This window comes from Oncorhynchus kisutch, linkage group LG23, assembly GCF_002021735.2.
Source record: "Oncorhynchus kisutch isolate 150728-3 linkage group LG23, Okis_V2, whole genome shotgun sequence".
In the NCBI taxonomy this organism is placed as follows: domain Eukaryota; kingdom Metazoa; phylum Chordata; class Actinopteri; order Salmoniformes; family Salmonidae; genus Oncorhynchus; species Oncorhynchus kisutch.
This window is the reverse complement of record NC_034196.2, coordinates 17,865,689-17,887,976: the sequence shown is the minus strand read 5'-3', so window position 1 is coordinate 17,887,976 and position 22,288 is coordinate 17,865,689. Positions and strand designations below refer to the sequence as shown.

At 41.7% G+C, this 22,288-nt stretch overlaps 2 protein-coding genes across 4 annotated transcripts in view; both read left to right on the top strand.

The window, feature by feature from the left end:
• The first annotated feature begins 416 nt into the window (after positions 1-416).
• tmem250 (transmembrane protein 250) lies at positions 417-7,981 on the top strand. 2 transcript variants are annotated; one of them, XR_004205070.1, is made up of 4 exons: positions 417-656; positions 1,352-1,703; positions 1,828-2,536; positions 7,581-7,981. XR_004205070.1 is itself a non-coding variant. In XM_031803298.1 (4 exons), exon 4 carries the CDS (start codon positions 2,023-2,025, stop codon positions 2,440-2,442), a length of 420 nt encoding a protein of 139 aa, XP_031659158.1. In that variant the 5' UTR covers positions 417-656; positions 1,352-1,448; positions 1,566-1,703; positions 1,828-2,022; the 3' UTR covers positions 2,443-2,786. The 2 variants fall into 2 exon arrangements, 1 of the variants encoding a protein (XP_031659158.1); XM_031803298.1 differs by lacking the exon at positions 7,581-7,981 and having other exon boundaries at positions 1,352-1,448; positions 1,566-1,703; positions 1,828-2,786.
• A 981-nt stretch (positions 7,982-8,962) lies between these two features.
• Positions 8,963-22,288, top strand: part of LOC109867910 (nucleus accumbens-associated protein 2-like) — a 45,803-nt gene continuing 32,477 nt past the window's right edge. Inside the window, exons 1-2 of one of the 2 annotated variants that reach the window (XM_020457232.2) lie at positions 8,963-9,696; positions 9,860-10,106. The gene's annotated coding sequence lies outside the window, so the exon portion shown is untranslated. Of the gene's footprint in view, positions 9,697-9,725; positions 10,107-22,288 lie in introns of those variants that run through there. The other variant, XM_031802279.1, reaches the window with a different exon arrangement.

Genomic DNA, 22,288 nt, shown 5'->3' with positions numbered 1-22,288 from the left:
ATGAAGGTTGCTTGATCTGCTGGAAAAGTTATAGAGAGGTTAGAGCAAGTTTACCAGGGTGACACGTGCCCCCCTCCAGGACCTAGTGACATCAGAAGCTGCAATGCTTCCTAAATGTGTCTCAGTGCATTGAAATACTGTATTGTCTTTGATGATCTTATGGCTATGAAGAATTTATGGTTACTGATCGTAAGCCATAAGTTATTTTTTAGATAAACTTTAAAGTAGGCCATATGTGTCAAATTCATTCCATGGAGGGCCAAGTGTCTGCAGTCTTTAGCTCCTCCATTCTACTTGATTGATGAATTAAGGTCACTAATTAGTAAGAAACTCTCCTCACCTGGTGGTCTAGGTCTTAATTGAAAGGAAAAACCAGCATACACTAGGTCCTACATGGAATGTGTTTGACAGCCTTGGTGTAGGCTATCATCTATGAAACATATTTAGATATCAATTTGATACATGTTATGGTTTCAAAACACACTTAAAAGGCCTACATGTTTTAGGAATGACCTAGAGTTTAGGCCTTTTATGTTTGAGTGACACTATCAGTTCGCTCTCCCACTATTCCAATGACAGATTGGGGGTAATCTTTGTCTGTGAGGCTATCACATGAGGTGGCCATGTATTTGACCTCCAATCTCTCTCAAATACAGGTAAGAAACCAATAAAAAATGTAATAGAGACCCACAGTGGAGGTGTCATAATACCCATACAACATAGCGGTCAAACAGAGAAATGGTTCCAACCGTTTTTACACCATAACTTTTTCCCCATAGCGGATTTTAGAAACACTTAAAATAAGTGCTGTGTTTCGTGTAGACTTGCATGCTGACCAGACCACTTGCGTGCGTGCGTGCGACCGCGTGTGCCATCACATGCATGTTGATTTTGTCCACCCAGATCAGACGCGATCAGAACATGTAGGTTGAAATATCAAAACAAACTCTGAACCAACTATATTAATTTGGGGACAGGTCGAAAAGCATTCAACATTTATGGAAATTTAGCTTGCTGTTGCTAACTAATTTGTCAATTTAATGAAATTTCCCCAAGTTATTCATTACTACATTTAGCTAACATTAGATAGTTGATCCAGAGATACATACCATTGCCTCGATTTGGCAGTCTTGTCCAGATCACATGGTATTTGCAGTTCTTTATTATAGCCCCATTAGCAGCTAATTAACATAACATTTTTTGCAGGTAAATATATTGATAAAAGTCACCTTGGAAAAACGATTGGGACCATTTACCTATTTGACTGCTGGGTACTATGAATCATACTGTGGTACTCTATTGGCTACAGTAAAATCCCAAATAATTAGAGCTCTTCTCCTTTAAATTTCAGATTTTGTCTTGAGAAGAATGACAAATATTTTACGACAGGACGTATTCACCGGTTGTCAGAGCAACACCCTACCGCCGCTGTTGAGTTACATTAGCAAGTATAGCCATTTATATCAAAGGAACGTGGTATCCGAGGGAATTGCTGCAACTACTCAGTTTGTTACTTTGTGTATATATCTTTGTGCAACGAGTTATAACATGTTGACTTGCATCAGTCGTTTCAGAGCGCACCACCACCATTGTGGTGAATAGGAAGACGTTTGAGAAAGTCATGCAGCATCGAATCGATTGCTGAGAATTCAGTGTCCACGACATCTTTCAAGAAAACTCAATGTCCATTTTCTAAACGAAGGGTGTGTACAATTTGAGCACATTAGACCTAGTGACCAAGTCTAGGTTACATCCATAATAGGTGTGTGTGAGATGGAGAGCTCCTTGTCCATGTGTATTTGTAAATATGTTGTTCCCTCTTTACAGAGCCCTGTTGCCTTTTGGATGCACGTAGCAACATTCACCAAACAGGCCTAATCAGAGACCTACATTCCATGCCTGTGGTCCCGTGCTAAGCACTAAAAGCCAGCCAATGATGCTAACCTTCACCACCCCTGAAGCAGAGGACGAAGCCTGTTGCCGGGACTCCCCGCAGAAACCTAGACCTCAATTCACCCACTCATGCCTGTGATCCCTATCCCTCGGCGAGTGCGCAGCTTCCATGGCCCCCACACCACCTGCATGCACTCGGCCTGCGGGCCGGCGCGCACCACCCAACTTGTGCGCACCAAGTACAACAACTTTGACCTGTACCTGCGCTCGCGCTGCATGTACGGCTTCCTGCGCTTCCTGCTCTACTTTGGCTGCAGCCTTCTGACCTCCCTCCTCTGGGTGTCGCTGTCTGCTCTCTTCTGCCTGCAGTACGTGAGCGCTCGCCTTTTCCTGCGGCTGCAGTACAAGCTGTCCGTGATCCTGCTGTTGCTAGGACACCGGCGCTTTGACTTTGGGGTGCTCAACAACCTGTTCATATACAGTATGCAGGTCACAATGTTCCTAGTGGGAGGCCTGGGCTGGTGCTTCCTGGTGTTTGTGGACATGTAGCATCTGGTTACAACAGACCATGGATCACTGTTTTATGCCAATGTCAGACATCCACCTGAGTGATGCACGGCGTGAGGATGACCAGGAATAAAAGGTGGACAGATTATATAGTGCAGGGATTCATGAAAGACCAGACAATCATACTTTTTTTCACAAACACACACACACACACATACACACACAGACAAATCCACACACAAATGAGTGGATTTGGCTATTTCAGGATCACCCTTTGCTGACAGTTGTATAAAATCAAGCACACAGCCATGCAATCTCCATACACAAACATTGGCAGTAGAGTGGCCTTACTGAAGAGGTCAGTTACTTTCAACGTGGCACCATCATAGGATGCCACATTTCCAACAAGTCAATTCGTAAAATGTTTGCCGTGCTAGAGCTGCCCCCGGTCAACTGTAAGTGCTGTTATTGTGAAGTGGAAACGTCTAGGACTTAGCCACGAAATGGTAGGCCACACAAGCTCACAGAACGGGATGGCTGAAGCGCGTAAAAATCATCTATACTCAATTGTAACACTCGCTACCGAGTTCCAAACTGCCTCTGGAAGCAACTTCAGCACAAAAACTGTTAGTTGGGAGCTTCGTGAAATGGGTTTTCATTGCCGAGCAGCCACACACAAGCCTAAGACCACCATGTGCAATGACAAGCGTTGGCTGGAATGGTGTAAAGCTCACCGCCATTGGACTCTGGAGCAGTGGAAATGCGTTCTCTGGAGTGATGAATCCCGCTTCACCATCTGGTAGTCCAACGGACGAATCGGGATTTGTCAGGAGAACGCTACCTGCTCCAATAGCGCCAACTGTAAAGTTTGTTGGAGGAGGAAGGATGTCCTGGGGCTGTTTTTCATGGTTTGGGCTAGGCCCCTTAGTTCCAGTGAAGGGAAATCTTAACACTACAGCATACAATAACATTCTAGACTATTCTGTGCCTCCAACTTTGTGGCAACAGTTTGGGGAAGGTCCTTTCCTGTTTCAGCATGACAATGCCCCCGTGCACAAAGCGAGGTTCATACAGAAATGGTTTGTCGAGATTGGTGTGAAAGAACTTGACTGGCTAGCACAGAGCCCTGACCTCAACCCTATAAAACACCTTTGGGATGAATTGGAACGCCGACTGCTAGCCATGCCCAATCGCCGAACATCAGTGCCAGGCCTCATAATGCTCTTGTGTCTGACTGAAAGCAAGTCGCCACAGCAATGTTCCAACATCTAGTGGAAAGCCTTCCCTGAAGAGTGGAGGCTGTTATAGCAGCAAAGGGAAAACCACTCCATATGAATGCCCATGATTTTGGAATGAGATTTTCATTGAGCAGGTATCCACATACTTTTGGTCATGTAGTGTATATTATTAGTATTAGCTATCAAACCATGTAAAGGAACAACCTAATTCTGTATATATTTTTTTTTAAATGCAACTAACTGGATTTATGTCAACTCTGTCAGACACCATAAAAGGCATTTCATTTTTACATGTATTGTCCAACAAGTGTTTAAAGGCCTTGCTTGTTTAATTCTAACACTGCTATAATTACATATTTGAATAATCTAATCTCCAAACTTCTTTTTGTTTTGTTTTATAGCGCTATATAATGCTTCCGGACTAATTTCGTTAGCATTTTGGCATGTTTTTCCTGTTTTAAAACATAAAACGACGTTTATTAAGCAAACATTATCCCTTCGGTCTAGCACAGCAAATGTGTCAATAGTTGAAGCATGTGTTGCAGAACAGTGATTTAAAATTTTTTTTTTCTGAATTTGAACACATATCGATTTTAATAGGGCTGGCTATCATTGACGGAGTTGACAAGCCACTGACGGAGTTGACAACAAATACTCAAAACAGACATTTTTGCTTCAATAGAAACATTTGTCAAATGTACAAAACTGTTTTATTTGAAAACCCCCAATAGAAATATAACCATTCTATCAGATCTTTCAGCACTCTGACGGAGTTGATGTTTTACGGAGTTGACAAAAAAACTATTTTTTCATCTTCATTAAAGTGCTATACAAAGTAGCAAATGTGTTCTTCCGGAGTTGCTGTATGACTCAAATCTAATTTATTCTAACGTATCCAGGCTGTATCACAACCGGACGTGATTGGGATCGTATTGGGCGGCGCACAATTGGCCCAGTGTCGTTCAAGTTTGGCCCGGTGTAGGCCGTCATTGTAAAGCAGAATTTGTTCTTAACTGACTTGCCTAGTTAAATCAAATAAAAAATATATATTTGTTCCAAAATTAATTTCCTATCATGCAGATGGAGTCTATGGTTGTGAACTTGTCACCATGGTGATTTCAATGTTTTGTTTAAATCTATCAAAAGTTATTTTTAAATGACAGACCATGTGTGGCCTTGTTGCATTACATACATGTATAATGGGGACATGAATGGTGGAGCTGACCATGCTCACTCCTGATTAATTTAGGATTTTAAACATGTGACGGAGTTCACAACATCACCGGACACATTTTTTTAGGAATTACAGTTTTTGAGAGAAATACTCTTTAAACTCAAGGGGCTATTGCAAGAAACTACATAAGGTCATTTTTCAGTTTACATTAACTATTGGCAGTTTTTTTTGAGAGAGAGTTTCAAATTGGGATCCTTTGCTCAGAACAATGTAATTTCAAGTTACAGAGCCGATATGGAAATGTGTAATATTGAAAATATATTATTTTAAATTCCTCTTTATAAATTATAAAACTACAGTGGGGCAAAAAAGTATTTAGTCAGCCACCAATTGTGCAAGTTCTCCCACTTAAAAAGATGAGAGAGGCCTGTAATTTTCATCATAGGTACACTTCATCTATGAAAGACAAAATGAAAAAGAAAAAGGATTTTTAATGAATTTATTTGCAAATTATGGTGGAAAATAAGTATTTGGTCACCTACAAACAAGCAAGATTTCTGGCTCTCACAGACCTGTAACTTCTTCTTTAAGAGGCTCCTCTGTCCTCTACTCGTTACCTGTATTAATGGCACCTGTTTGAACTTGTTATCAGTATAAAAAACACCTGTCCACAACCTCAAACAGTCACACTCCAAACTCCACTATGGCCAAGACCAAAGAGCTGTCAAAGGACACCAGAAACAAAATTGTAGACCTGCACCAGGCTGGGAAAACTGAATCTGCAATAGGTAAGCAGCTTGGTTTGAAGAAATCAACTGTGGGAGCAATTATTAGGAAATGGAAGACATACAAGACCACTGATAATCTCCCTCGATCTGGGGCTCCACGCAAGATCTCACCCCGTGGGGTCAAAATGATCACAAGAATGGTGAGCAAAAATCCCAGAACCACACAGGGGGACCTAGTAAATGACCTGCAGAGAGCTGGGACCAAAGTAACAAAGCCTACCATCAGTAACACACTACGCCGCCAGGGACACAAATCCTGCAGTGCCAGATGTGTCCCCCTGCTTATGCCAGTACATGTCCAGGCCCGAGAGCATTTGGATGATCCAGAAGAAGATTGGGAGAATGTCATATGGTCAGATGAAACAAAATATAACTTTTCATGTTTGGAGGACAAAGAATGCTGGGTTGCATCCAAAGAACACCATACCTACTGTGAAGCGTGGGGATGGAAACATCATGCTTTGGGGCTGTTTTTCTGCAAAGGGACCAGGACGACTGATCCGTGTAAAGGAAAGAATGAATGGGGCCATGTATTGTGAGATTTTGAGTGAAAACCTCCTTCCATCAGCAAGGGCATTGAAGATGAAATGTGGCTGGGTCTTTCAGCATGACAATGATCCCAAACACACCGCCCTGGCAACGAAGGAGTGGCTTCGTAAGAAGCATTTCAAGGTCCTGGAGTGGCCTAGCCAGTCTCCAGATCTCAACGTCATAGAAAATCTTTGGAGGGAGTTGAACGTCCGTGTTGCCCAGCAACAGCCACAAAACCTCACTGCTCTAGAGGAGATCTGCATGGAGGAATGGGCCAAAATACCAGCAACAGTGTGTGAAAAGCTTGTGAAGACTTACAGAAAACATTTGACCTTTGTCATTGCCAACAAAGGGTATATAACAAAGTATTGAGATAAACTTTTGTTATTAACCAAATACTTATTTTCCACCATATTTTGCTAATAAATTCATTAAAAATCCTACAATGTGATTTTTCAGGATTTTTTTTCTCGTTTTGTCTGTCATAGTTGAAGTGTACCTATGATGAAAATTACAGGCCTCTCTCATCTTTTTAAGTGGGAGAACTTGCACAATTGGTGGCTGACTAAATACTTTTTGCCCCACTGTATAAAAAAATAAAGTTTCCCTGCCGGCAAGGACTGTCCTGACTTTCAAGAAGCCCTGAGTGACACGCCTTGGTGCTATTTGCCTGCAAAATGTGGGTGCATATATACCATATCACTAAGACTTCTGTAATAATAAATGTTACTTTAGTTTGGCGTATGAGGGATAGTATGCCCCTCAACACTCTAGAAGGAAAAAAACATGCTGTCTTGTATGACTGGAGGAAAACAAGTGACAATGTTTAATTCTAAAAATAAAGGATATATTCAGTATGGGTGTTTAAATTGACTCCCCAGGTGACAGACATTATATTTGTAGCTAACATTATTTTATACATCCTCTGTTGAGAAAAAAAAGCTAATGTATCGTTCTGTAAAATATATGAATAAGCCTGTGTACATATTGTCTTATTAATACCAATAATATCTGCCATGGACATGGCCTGTTGCTGGGGCTGTGTCATCGAGTCTGTAACAATGCAAGTTAGTTATTGTGAGTGGCTTTGGGTGAAGCGCTCATAATATCAAAATATAGTTCCTCACATGGTCCCAGAATCGTTCTCACAGAGACAACGCTCTGTTCTGCCTCCCTGAGAACACAGTAGCCAATCACAGCCAGACACCTTCGGTCTCTGCCAACCATAACAATGGCCATGGCTGTGTCCCAATGGCCTTATATAGCCTCCTTTCCTCATCTTCTTTCCTACACTAGGACTGATCTGATAAGGACAGGCTGAAATTATTGAATGAAAACCTATTCATAACATTTATCTATCAGTGATTATAACTGTGTCTCATTGTTAATTTTAAGTACCAAGATCCTGCTTAATTTCTCCTTTCCTTGTTCCCTTTCCTGCAACCCTAGGGCCTGTCCAGGAGAAGGTCCGTGCCCAATGCTGCATTCGTAACCAAGTGGGAGGTGTGAATCAACCAGTTGTGAAGTCGTAAATACCAGTTGGATGCATTCACATGCTTTGAACTTGTTCAGAAACGCCTATTGGCTAATGGCCAACAAACTGTGTAAACCATAAACTAAACGTGCAGTTATCATCATGCTTGTAAACAAATTATAGTGTTCAAAAAACATATTAACAGATAATTTATAAAAAGCAATGTTTTTGTTGCATTTAACTGCAGAAAATTCTGTTATCCAGGTCATTTCCGAGGTAAGTGACGTCAGAGGTCAGCATGTGGGAGCTCAGGATGATGGACGAGTTTCACACTAGTAATTATCAGTTAGAGGCCATTAAAGTGGATATTTCTCCAGTAGTGTGTTGTAAATTCCCACTTCCCACTTGGTTACAAATGGAGCACTAGTTATAGTCACAGCATCTGTTTCAGTACTTAAACAGTAAGAGAGCTGAGCTTCCACCATACTGCTTTCTCTAGTCAGTCTGTTTCAGATCAGCGCTCAATATTAAGGAAAGGAGTTAAGAAAACCATTTGAATGATTTGGGACATGCCCAAGATTTTGGATGAACCCAGCTCCACACCAACTCATTCAAGGGTTTTTCTTTATTTTTACAATTTTCTACATTGTAGAATAATAGTGAAGACATCAAAACTATGAAATGACACATATGGAATAAAAAAAAAGTGTTAAAACAAATCTAAATGTATTTTATATTTGAGATTCTTCAAAGTAGCCACCCTTAGCCTTGATGACAGCTTTGCACACTCTTAGCTTTTCTCAACCAGCTTTCATGAGGTAGTCACCCGGAATGCATTTCAATTAACAGGTGTGCCTTGTTAAGTTCATTCGTGGAATTGCTTTCCTTCATAATGCATTTGAGCCAATCAGTTGTGTTGTGACGAGATAGGGTTGGTATACAGAAGATAGCCCTATTTGGTCAAAGAAGAAGCCCATTTTATGTCCGGAAAAGAGAAAATACAGTCCATCATTACTTTAAGCCATGAAGGTCAGTCAATCCGGAAAATTTCAAGAACTTTTGAAGTTTCTTCAAGTGCAGTCGCAAAAACCATCAAGCGCTATGATGAAACTGGCTCTCGTGAGGACCACCACAGGAAAGGAATACCCAGAGTTACCTTTTGCTGCAGAGGATACGTTCATGACAGCTTTGCATACTCTTGTTAAAGGGTGGCCACTTTGATTCAATAAGTGTTATTTCATAGTATTGATGTATTCGCTATTATTCTACAATGTAGAAAATAGTAAAAAATAAAGAAAAACCCTTGAATGAGTTGGTGTGTCCAAACTTTTGACCTGTAGTGTGTACATACACATTTCCCTATTGTGTTGTAATAGTTATTTTACAATATTGACATGTATAAGGATATACTGTACATTAGGATACATTCTAAAAGGTATACAGTAATAATGACAGTGTGATTTGAACCATTACCAATGACTTTATATAACCAGTGGGCATAGTATACACTGCACCCCAGCGTTGATATGCACACATTCAAATATGTTTAATGATTTGTGGGACTATTTTCTGCCTCATTTTACATAGTTAAGATCAACTGCTTTAGGTTTCGAAAAGCACAGTTAGTTAAAGCTTAAGGGCATGGCTTACAAACATGAAATATATCAGCTTTTATGGAAATACAGTATATACTGTAGTCATGGATAGACTGAGGCATTTCAGGGAATGTAAATCAATTTTGTTTTCTGACATTAGGGGGTGGTATGTAGATTCACTACAGTAAAACGGATACAGTAGTTAGGGGACAGTTGACTTGAGGTCATGTTATGTTATGTAGCCCGCTGTCGGTCCCCAAAGTTATAAACTACACACATGCACGTCATGCAACAGTCGTCGCATAGGCCACGTGAGTTAACCGTGCATGTAAATGCACTCCAGAGCGCACCCTTCATAGAGTAAAACAATTCACTTGGTCAAGTATAGCTGCTTCCTTTGTCCTGAATTCTGTCATATGAATACAATTTGGTTTGGAAATACGCATTTAAGACTCATTAGAGTGTATCGAGTCCGTGTAAAGGTGTCAACTAAAAGGTGAGTACGCCTACCACATGCCCTTTATGGCAACTGTTTATTGTATTTACAATAAAGTACAGTAACATCTGAAAGACTATACAGTAGCCTCTAGACGCCTAGGCTGTCTTGATGAAAGTATATCAGATGTATAATAATGTCAGCCTGCGCACAATTCATATAGCGTCCATGTGATCGGAATTCACACCCTGCACAAGGACTAGAGGCACGCAAAGAAGGAGAGAGATGGGGGGCGATCGTTCAAGATAGGAGAGCGAGCGATACAGTCCTTGGAGCTAGCGATCGAGGTGCACTCGGGGCCTGCCTGTGCTACAGACGGCCACGGACCCTGCAAACTTTACATCTGAAGAAATAACGCTGTGCGGAGTGCCGACTACTGACTACCCTTTTATGGAGGACCGACATACCGGGTAAACATTCGCCTTCATCTTGGTTTGATATACACGCCTATAGTGTTTATTTAACGCATATGTTTTTGCCATGTTTTATTTCCTCGTAATGTAGAGTTAATCTACCCATCTTTCATATCCATCGCTTGATAGCCTACATCAATTATCGGATGACATAGCGACATTGACATAGGCTAAACAGATATTTCACTTTAGATAGTTTTGTAGAATAACAATTTCGTAGATTTTGAGGTTTTGTTAGAATCATGATGTTGATTTAATGCAACTGAATTTCCGAAAAATATAACCCTCAAGTAGACTACAGGAATTTGTGCAGATGTTTTGAAATGGTATGATACTTTGCCAATTAACTGAAATGAAATGTAACACTTTTTATTAGTCAACAAAGATATCCTGCAATGTTTCAAACAGGATGAGTGGCGAAAGTGGAATGATATCGGTCATTGCGTCATTATCAAGTTCAACCAAAAACGCACCCCTGTAGGCTATAGGCATTATACAACACATGTAGCCACCTAACCATAGACCCACACATATGTTGCATACCATGTAGCCTATTCATAGCTGTGGATCTTAAAGTTATGGTATCCAAAGGAGAGAGGCTACAGTAACTCACTGCAATCAGACCGGCATATTGTGTGCTATTAATATAGGCTTCAACCACCTTATATATATTAGTACTTTTATGTCCTCAGTGCTAACTAAACATGTTAAGTCATAGTGTACAGAAAATCAATCTATACCTGTCAAAGCATTAGGAGTAGACTATAAAGGTTTCAGTTTAGAGAAGTGCTTATAAATGTATCCAAGATGTTTTCTTGTAATTCTATCTGATACTGTATTATGGGTCTGTACTCGTTTGAATGTGCCTGCCTTATTCACGTGTCTCCATAGGATACTTATAAATTATGTTGTTTGTGAATAAATGCATAGTACAGTTTATATAGTCCATTATTGATTCGATGGAATCAATAGGCTACATCCTTGCTGTTTGTTGGCAAACATTTTGACAGAGTCCCTGATTTACAACCATTTACTCTGACAGTACCATACTGGATCAGTGCTTCTCTATGACCTGGGGTCTGACTTCTGTGTTACTGTCTGCATCCCATGAAACCCCTGACATGTGACTACACACAATGCCTACTGTATTGTTTGGGCCTTGCATGTCGCTCGTGGCAATTTCTTCATTTCCTGCTCTCCCTCTTACTCTCGCTTTCTCTCTCTCTCTCTCTCTCTCTCTCTCTCTCTCTCTCTCTCTCTCTCTCTCTCTCTCTCTCTCACACACACACACACACATACGCACACACACACACTTTCTGTTGTTTAGTGTTTCTTGTTTCTTGTTTAGAGATGATTCATGATTCATAGACCAGTACATTGCAAGATGGCCCCTCTATTTTATCTTTCCAAGATGTTTTCATCAATATGAGGTGGAATGGGCGGTGTCAGGTTAGAGGTTGGCCTCATTTGCTTCTTGTGTGTGTGTGTGTAGCTTTAACTAACATGGCTGACATCCAGCACTCCAAGCCTACAGGTTTGCCTTTCACACACAGCTCTCAACACTGTGAAATCCATCTCAGCTGTCATACCAAACAAGAGAAGGATATACAGACAGAGAGACTCCCAACACTCTGCTTATGATCTCAATCTAAACCTAAAGGCTCAGTGTATGTTTGTGTGTAGGTCTGTACGTGCCTGCCTGTCTATAGACTCCACACGATGACACCTCTTTCATAGTTCTTTGCTTTATTGCTGGGAAGTCAGTGAGGGCCACGAGGTGTACTGCCAAGTTCTTATCTTTAATGTTTAACAACGACATACATGGAAAGAGTGTCCTTTTTTTTCTCAACCCGAGGCCTTTACCGTCGCCCATCTTTGAGTTGGACGGCTGCCAAACTCTGTGATGGCGCCCAACAGCTGTATTTTTGTATGCTGTGTCCTGGGATGCCCTTCCTCCATAGGCTCCACACTACGAAACATTCCACGGGGGGCAAAGGGGGGCGGTGAGAAGAGAGAGAGAGAGACACACACACACAGCTAGAGACACGTACATGGGGAGAAAGGGTAGGGAAAGAGGGAGAGAGAGAGAGAGGTTGTAGGGTTCGCTCAACTGGCTTTACCCTTCATCAGACGCTTGGCTGAACAGTATGGACTCTTTAACATCGGGGCGATCAACTGTAAAGGAAATGTTTAGATTTACTGTCACCTTCCACCTCTGTGTTTATTATCCAGCATTGTAGGACCCACCCACTATGTTGCTTTACCAGTACATATTTTTCTATTACTGTTGCTACTGTACTTGGTGCTTGGAGTGCGAGAAAATATTTCACTTATAGTATTTGGGGGTAAATGTTATTCATTTGACAACCAATATTTGAGATGAGATTCTAATTCTTTGTTTACAGTGCTAGCTGAAAAATAACGCCTTGATTTCTGTCTCTTTGGCTCCTTGGTTTAACTAGTGCACTTGACGAGAGGGAGGGAGGGACCACACTACAAATGCTCTGTGTAAAAAGGCCCTACCCATCTGGCTTCTTTCTGTGAGGCCATCTAGAGATGATAATGAGGCAATGGGATGGCAGTGTGCATGGTAGGTGATACAGGGCAGACATACATTATTTCCTCATCATCTTTACTGTATGTATGTATGTATGTATGGTTGCTCTGGGCCAGCAGTGTTGTCACAGATCCCATCATGACGTCAACTGAGTCCAGTACACAGTTCCTGTCATTTAGATGTGAAGTGGGTTCTGTCATACTGTGCTGCCTGATTCTGTTTGACGTGTGTGTGTGTTTAGTTATTGGTATGTTTTCCAAACTTTTTTATTTATATTTTCCCCACTTTTTCCCCATATAATATGTGTCTTGGGATTATTGTCTGAAATGGACTGAAAATAAAGTTTGATAGATGTTTATCTGGAATGGTGAGACACAATCTGTAGAGCTATTTTTCACCATCTTTCAAGAATTCTGAGAATATCTAGTCAATTAATTTGTAGTTATTCTGTTACCATTACAGTGCATTTGTAGTAGCAGTGTTTGATTTGATATGTTGATTATATTGTTAATTTCAAATAATTTCTGAGGGTTTAAGGAAATTCTGCCTTCTCAGATTGTGTCTGGCCTTAGCTACAGTGTGGGTTGTCCTATCAATAGAGCCTAACTAGCGAAGTTGTATGTTGCATTATATGAACTAATGTTGGCATATTGGATGGAAGATTAAATTAAACTGTAGATGGTGTAGCATGGCATTGGTTCTTGTTTGGTCAACAGTGGATTGTTTGTCAGATATATACAGCACCAGTCAAAAGTTTGGACACACCCACTCATTCAAGGTTTTTCTTTATTTTTACTATTTTCTACATTGTAGAATAATAGTGAAGACATCAAAACTATGACATAACACATATGGAATCATGTAGAAACCACATAAGTGTTTTAAAAAAGACTTCAAAGTGGCCACCCTTTGCCTTGATGATAGCTTTGCACACTTGGCATTCTCTCAACCAGCTTCACCTGGAATGCTTTTCCAACAGTCTTGAAGGAGTTCCCACATATGCTGAGCACTTGTTGGCTGCTTTTCCTTTACTCTGCGGTCCAACTCATCCCAAACCATCTCAATTGGGTTGAGGTCAGCTGATTGTGGAGGCCAGGTCACCTGATGCAGCACTCCATCACTCTCCTTGTTGGTCAAATAGCCCTTACAAAGCCTGGAGGTGTGTTTTGGGTCATTGTCTTGTTGAAAAACAAATGATGGTCCGACTAAGCGCAAACCAGATGGGATGGTGTATCGCTGCAGAATACTATGGTGGCCATGCTGTTTAAGTGTGCCTTGAATTCTAAATAAATCACAGACAGTGTCAACAGCAAAGCACCATCACACCTCCTCCATGCGTCACGGTGGGAACCAGACATGCAGAGATCATCCATTCACCTACTCTGCATCTCACAAAGACACGGCGGTCAAAATTTGGGCTCATCAGACCAAAGGAAAGATTTCCACAGGTCTAATATCAATTGCTCGTGTTTCTTTTCTTCTTATTGGTGTCCTTTAATAGTGGTTTCTTTGCAGCAATTCAACCATGAAGGCCTGATTCACACAATCTCCTCTGAACAGTTGATGTTGAGATGTGTCTGTTACTTGAGCTCTGTTAATCATTTATTTGGGATGCAATTTCTGAGGTGCAGTTAACTCTAATGAACTTATCCACTGCAGCAGAGGTAACTCTGGGTATTTCTTTCCTTTGGCCGTCCTCATGAGAGCCAGTTTCATCATAGTGCTTGATGGTTTTTGTTACTGCACTTGTTTAAACTTTCCAGATTGACTGACCTTCATGTCTTAAAGTAACGATGGACTGTCGTTTCTCTTTGCTTATTTCAGCTGTTCTTGCCATAATATGGACTTGGTCTTTTACCAAATAGGACTATCTTCTGTTTATCACCCCTACCTTGTCACAATGCAACTGATTGACTCAAACACATTAAGAAGGAAAGAAATTCCACAAATGAACTTTTAACAAGGCACACCTGTTAATTGAAATGCATTTCAGGTGACTACCTCATGAAGCTGCTTGAGAGAATGCCAAGAATGTGTAAAGCTGTCATATTTCATAGTTTTTATGTCCTCACTATTATTCTACAGTATAGAAAATAGTAAAAATAAGCTTTGCACACTCTTAGCATTCTCTAAACCAGCTTCACGAGGTAGTCACCTGGAATGAATTTCAATTAACAGGTGTGACTTGTAAAAAGTACATTTGTGGAATTTCTTTCCTTCTTAATTAGCCAATCAGTTGCGTTGTGACAAGGTAGGGGTGGTAAACAGAAGAGTGTATAAAACATTTGGAACACGTTGTCTTTCTATGACATAGCCTGACCAGGTGAATCCAGGTGAAAGCAGGGATCCCTTATTGATGTCACATGTTAAATCCACTTCAATCAGTGTAGATGAAGGGGAGGAGACAGATTAAAGAAGGATTTTTAAGCCATGAGACAACTGAGACATGGATTGTGTCCAAGACTAAAGATTTAGGTGCCTTTGAACGGGGTATGGTAGTAGGTGCCAGGCGCACCAATTTGTGTCAAGAACTGCATCACTGCTAGGTTTTTCACGCTCAACAATTTCCCGTGTGTAACAACAATGGTCCACCACCCGAAGGAGATCCAGCCAACTTGACACAATTGTGAGAAGCATTGGAGTCAACACGGGCCAGCATACCTGTGGAAAGCTTTCAACACCCTGTAGAGTCCATGCCCCGACCAATTGAAGCTGTTATGAAGGCCAAAGGGTGTACATCTCAATATTAGGAAGGTGTGCTTAATATTTATATATTTCTTTCTTCAGTTTTCCTCAGGAAGCTCGAGCAGTGTAACTCCTTGTACCAGGAAGGTTTAAAAGAAAAGTGGAGAAGATAAGTGTGTTTTGTTAACTGTTCACCTACTAAAACAGTATACATAAACTCATGCACACACACATACAAACTGACAAACTATTAACCTACACATTCACTGAAAGCGAGGGAGAGCGAGAGAGCTATTAAGATTCTTGAAAGGTAACTGATTTGATTACTTTGGCTCATTCTGTGCTTTAGAGGAAGTCTTCCAAGAACTGAGACAATGGGCAGTAAACATGCTCTCCATATTAATTTAACATAAAGACTAACTAATGTGCTCCTTTTTACTTGGAACCTACTGCCTCAAGAACATTGACGATAACAGAGAATTGTCATCATGCTTCATATGCTTTTTCAGTGTTCCATGTGGAGAGGTTTGACAAGTAGCTCTTGCAAAACTAAAAGCCATTTTCTCTCCCTCCCTTTCTCTCCCTCTCTCTTTTTCACTCTTACACACACTCTCTCTCTCTTACTCTCTCTCTCTCTTTCTCTCTGTGTGAGGTTTCTGGTAAGTGACATGGTTGGCCTTTGGCATAACGCCTGGCAAGATCACATGGCATGGATGTCACGCCAGTTTGTGTGTGCGTGTGTGTGTTAGAGGAGGAGAATGAGAGAGCGGCAGAGAGCATGTGTGCCTTTTCCTGTTCCAAGTGTTTCACTATGAATGACAGCACATAGAAATTACAGCAAATGAAGAGAAGTACTGAGGGGTGGGATGATTATGGAATTCGAATGACATTTCGATAGCATCACGAGTCCAGTTTCCCTTTACAATGTATACTAAAACTCAAGAGTAGATTTGTCTTGGTGTGGCTGAAAAGAAATCAGTAGAATCTATTTGCACTTTTCCTAAACGTTTCCACTTATAAAACCATTAGTAAATAGTTTGTGGACCATGAATAGTTGTGTAATCATTAAGTCATTGTTCATGTACGGTATCATTAGCATTTGTGAATACATACAATACACTACATATTAATAATTTATTATGAGGACTTGTCATCATAATAGTAAATTAATTGACATGGGTTTTGAACAAACTATAGTTATGTGTATAAAACATATAGCAGACCTTGGAAATTAAATGTTCCCTACAGTACCTATAAGACTTGGCTATACAGAAGCACTCTGTCAATGGTATTACTTTTGTGTAGCCTGTCCATAGACCTTGAGGTGAAATGTAAATGAATTTGTTCTAAGGCGGAACACAAGACAATGGGAGTCGTCTCTCCAGCGATCACTAAATGGGTCTTGAGGTTGTGTGGTCTTGACAGCATTTGAATTTACCTTGTCTTTTTCTGATGGCTCAATTGCATGCTAAGATATCTCAATTACCATGTTATTCACTCCGCACAGTATCTTAGTCCCCCTTAAAAGGAAGTACAACTTATAAATGCTTTATATATTATACGCCAGTGGGGAACTATGACTATAGGACCCCCTTCAGAGGGACCAAACATTTTCCAATATGTTGTGTCAAACAAAGAAATCTAGAAAATAACAGAAAACATAACATCAGTTAATGCGCCCGACATTTTATCTACTGTAGATGGACCATCCTATTCCTAATGAAGGAATGCTTTTTGGATACATTATGAATGAATCACACAGAGACAGAACTGGCACCGACAAAACATTTGACACACAGCATAAAATGATGCGACCAGCAAAACAGAAACCACACTTTTTAAACAACCTATGGTAGCCTAACACCACAGTCACACTGTCATCAATAGCGACAACAAGTGACACATCAAAGGTGTCAGGTTCATGGGGCTGAAAGGACAGCGATCATAATACCGGTCCACTCCATGGCGCTGAAGAAGAGCCAGTTTTGGTCAAACACATAGACACGGCTGACAGACAGGCGACAGCAGTCACATAATGTTAAAGAATAAGCAGCCCATTCACTCCAGTAGTCCCATGCAATCATAACAATACATAAAGCTAACAATTTCATTTTGAAAACGAAATGAACAAACCAACATATTTTATCACGTTCCTCACACTAACTGGTGAGCTAAAGTTTAAATGCAACAATGTTTCACTGTCATTATTTTCAAAGAGATGGTTTGTTAGCAAGTGAGCTGCAATATAAAAACAGTGCCACTCACCAGATGATGATCATTTAACTAAGTTTGAAAATGTATCTAGAAAAGGGTGACGCTAACAAATGAGCAACAACGTCCACCTTTCAGGTAATATCTAACAACTGCTGCAGCCGCCTTCGCCATTGTCACTCTACTACAGCACAAGCTATCTAATGTTACTAGCATGGGGAAACTACTGCTCGCTATTGCCACTGATTCTTTGCTCTTGTGCTCTCAGTCGTGACATGTCTAGGCCAATGGCTGTATGGTCCTTGCTATCTGGAATCCATGGGATGTCCTTACCCCCATTGAAGTTGACATTTAAAATGGTTAAGGTAAGGGTTAAGGTTAAGTAAGGGTTATGGTTATGGTTAGGGTTAGGGTAGGGATGTCCCAATCTGTTCCCAAGTATTCCCACGCATAAATAGAGAGGCATATGTGATCGTATCCCAATGTAATCAAGGTTTGAAATTATTCTGTTTTTGTCAAAAACTATTATCTGTTTGGGATTCTTGCAGTCATTTTTTAGTGTACAAATGATTTAGAACTATGTTCCGGCCCCGACCATTCGCTCAAGGAGTAATCGGCCCCCGACCATTCGCTCAAGGAGTATCGGACCACGGCTGAATGTAATTGGGGATCCCTGGTCTAGGCCTTTATTTTACTTTTCCAGTTTACTGTTAGCTGTTATAGCCTTAGTTTAGCATAAAGCACACTGTAGGCCTCACATGACTGTTACACCTGCCCTGCTCCAGGCCAGAGCACGAGGTAAGCACCAAGTTTATAGGGCACATAATGTCATGTGTAATCTCACATGTAATATCAGCAATTGCATCTTAACAGGGCTCTAGACTAACTTTTTCAGTTGATAGCCCCAGTACATGATTTGGTCGCACCAATTATTCGCCACTGCGCAACGATAATGGCCTGACCTGGGTCCCATAATGTACCTGCATTCTATACAGAACCAGGCAAATAATGACTATAGTCATCTTTTAAATTAGCATGCCCTTTTGTTCTTACATTGATTTGGATAGATTTACACAGGGTTCAAAGGTAACTATTTTTCTCACTGGCCGTTTGTAAATGCATTGGAGTCGTGTATGCTTACTCTTTATATCTTTGCATTTTGACCTAGGGCACTAGGCTATTTAATTCACCACCTGAGGAAGTGGGAACTCAAAACACTAGATTGCTAACTCTAAATATGATCATGTTGCGAGATAGCCACGTAGGGTAATTGATTCTGACGGAACGCAAGAGGTAGCTAACAACAGACCTCCATCCTATGCTAGCTTGCTACCGATGCCCTGGCTAGCTGTCTAAATCACCAACCAACCTCTCCACTCACCAGACCCTTTTGATCACTCGACTAAGCATGCCTCTCCTTAATGTCAATATGTCTTGTCCATTTCTGTTCTGGTTAGTGTTTATTGGCTTATTTCACTGTAGAGCCTCTAGTCCTGCTCACTATACCTTATCCAACCTATTAGTTCCACCACCCACACATGCAATGACATCTCCTGGTTTCAACGATGTTTCTAGAGACAATATCTCTCTCTTCATCACTCAATACCTAGGTTTACCTCCACTGTATTCACATCCTACCATACATTTGTCTGTACATTATACCTTGATGCTATTTTATCGCCCCCAGAAACCTCCTTTTACTCTATGTTCCAGACGTTCTAGACGACCAATTCTCATAGCTTTTAGCCGTACCCTTATTCTACTCCTCCTATGTTCCTCTGGCGATGTAGAGGTGAATCCAGGCCCTGCAGTGCCTAGCTCCACTCCTATTCCCCAGGCGCTCTCTTTTGACGACTTCTGTAACCGTAATAGCCTTGGTTTCATGCATGTTAACATTAGAAGCCTCCTCCCTAAGTTTGTTCTATTCACTGCTTTAGCACACTCTGCCAACCCGGATGTTCTAGCTGTGTCTGAATCCTGGCTTAGGAAGACCACCAAAAATTCAGAAATTTTAATTCCAAACTACAACATTTTCAGACAAGATAGAACTGCCAAAGGGGGCGGTGTTGCAATCTACTGCAAAGATAGCCTGCAGAGTTCTGTCCTACTATCCAGGTCTGTACCCAAACAATTTGAACTTCTACTTTTAAAAATCCACCTCTCTAAAAACAAGTTTCTCACCGTTGCCGCCTGCTATAGACCACCCTCTGCCCCCAGCTGTGCTCTGGACACCATATGTGAACTGATTGCCCCCCATCTATCTTCAGAGTTCGTGCTGCTAGGCGACCTAAACTGGAACATGCTTAACACCCCAGCCATCCTACAATCTAAACTTGATGCCCTCAATCTCACACAAATTATCAATGAACCTACCAGGTACCTCCCCAAAACCTTAAACACGGGCACCCTCATAGATATCATCCTAACCAACTTCCCCTCTAAATACACCTCTGCTGTCTTCAACCAAGATCTCAGCGATCACTGCCTCATTGCCTGCATCCGTAATGGGTCAGCGGTCAAACGACCGCCACTCATCACTGTAAAACGCTCCCTGAAACACTTCTGCGAGCAGGCCTTTCTAATCGACCTGGCCGGGGTATCCTGGAAGGATATTGATCTCATCCCGTCAGTAGAGGATGCCTGGATATTTTTTAAAAATGCCTTCCTAACCATCCTAAATAAACATGCCCCATTCAAGAAATTTAGAACCAGGAACAGATATAGCCCTTGGTTCTCCCCAGACCTGACTGCCCTTAACCAACACAAAAACATCCTATGGCGTTCTGCATTAGCATCGAACAGCCCCCGTGATATGCAGCTGTTCAGGGAAGCTAGAAATCATTATACACAGGCAGTTAGAAAAGCCAAGGCTAGCTTTTTCAAGCAGAAATTTGCTTCCTGCAACACTAACTCAAAAAAGTTCTGGGACACTGTAAAGTCCATGGAGAATAAGAACACCTCCTCCCAGCTGCCCACTGCACTGAAGATAGGAAACACTGTCACCACTGATAAATCCACCATAATTGAGAATTTCAATAAGCATTTTTCTACGGCTGGCCATGCTTTCCACCTGGCTACTCCTACCCCGGACAACAGCACTGCAACTCGCCCAAGCCTTCCCCATTTCTCCTTCTCCCAAATCCATTCAGCTGATGTTCTGAAAGAGCTGCAAAATCTGGACCCCTACAAATCAGCCGGGCTAGACAATCTGGACCCTTTCTTTCTAAAATTATCTGCCGAAATTGTTGTCACCCCTATTACTAGCCTGTTCAACCTCTCTTTCGTGTCGTCTGAGATTCCCAAAGATTGGAAAGCAGCTGCGGTCATCCCCCTCTTCAAAGGGGGGGACACTCTTGACCCAAACTGCTACAGACCTATATCTATCCTACCGTGCCTTTCTAAGGTCTTCGAAAGCCAAGTCAACAAACAGATTACCGACCATTTCGAATCTCACCATACCTTCTCTGCTATGCAATCTGGTTTCAGAGCTGGTCATGGGTGCACCTCAGCCACGCTCAAGGTCCTAAACGATATCTTAACCGCCATCGATAAGAAACATTACTGTGCAGCCGTATTCATTGATCTGGCCAAGGCTTTCGACTCTGTCAATCACCATATCCTCATCGGCAGACTCGACAGCCTTGGTTTCTCAAATGATTGCCTCGCCTGGTTCACCAACTACTTCTCTGATAGAGTTCAGTGTGTCAAATCGGAGGGTCTGCTGTCCGGACCTCTGGCAGTCTCTATGGGGGTGCCACAGGGTTCAATTCTTGGACCGACTCTCTTCTCTGTATACATCAATGAGGTCGCTCTTGCTGCTGGTGAGTCCCTGATCCACCTCTACGCAGACGACACCATTCTGTATACTTCCGGCCCTTCTCTGGACACTGTGTTAACAACCCTCCAGGCAAGCTTCAATGCCATACAACTCTCCTTCCGTGGCCTCCAATTGCTCTTGAATGCAAGTAAAACTAAATGCATGCTCTTCAACCGATCGCTGCCTGCACCTACCCGCCTGTCCAACATCACTACTCTGGACGGCTCTGACTTAGAATACGTGGACAACTACAAATACTTAGGTGTCTGGTTAGATTGTAAACTCTCCTTCCAGACCCATATCAAACATCTCCAATCCAAAGTTAAATCTAGAATTGGCTTCCTATTTCGCAACAAAGCATCCTTCACTCATGCTGCCAAACATACCCTTGTAAAACTGACCATCCTACCAATCCTCGACTTTGGCGATGTCATTTACAAAATAGCCTCCAATACCCTACTCAACAAATTGGATGCAGTCTATCACAGTGCAATCCGTTTTATCACCAAAGCCCCATATACTACCCACCATTGCGACCTGTACGCTCTCGTTGGCTGGCCCTCGCTTCATACTCGTCGCCAAACCCACTGGCTCCATGTCATCTACAAGACCCTGCTAGGTAAAGTCCCCCCTTATCTCAGCTCGCTGGTCACCATAGCATCTCCCACCTGTAGCACACGCTCCAGCAGGTATATCTCTCTAGTCACCCCCAAAACCAATTCTTTCTTTGGCCGCCTCTCCTTCCAGTTCTCTGCTGCCAATGACTGGAACGAACTACAAAAATCTCTGAAACTGGAAACACTTATCTCCCTCACTAGCTTTAAGCACCAACTGTCAGAGCAGCTCACAGATTACTGCACCTGTACATAGCCCACCTATAATTTAGCCCAAACAACTACCTCTTTCCCA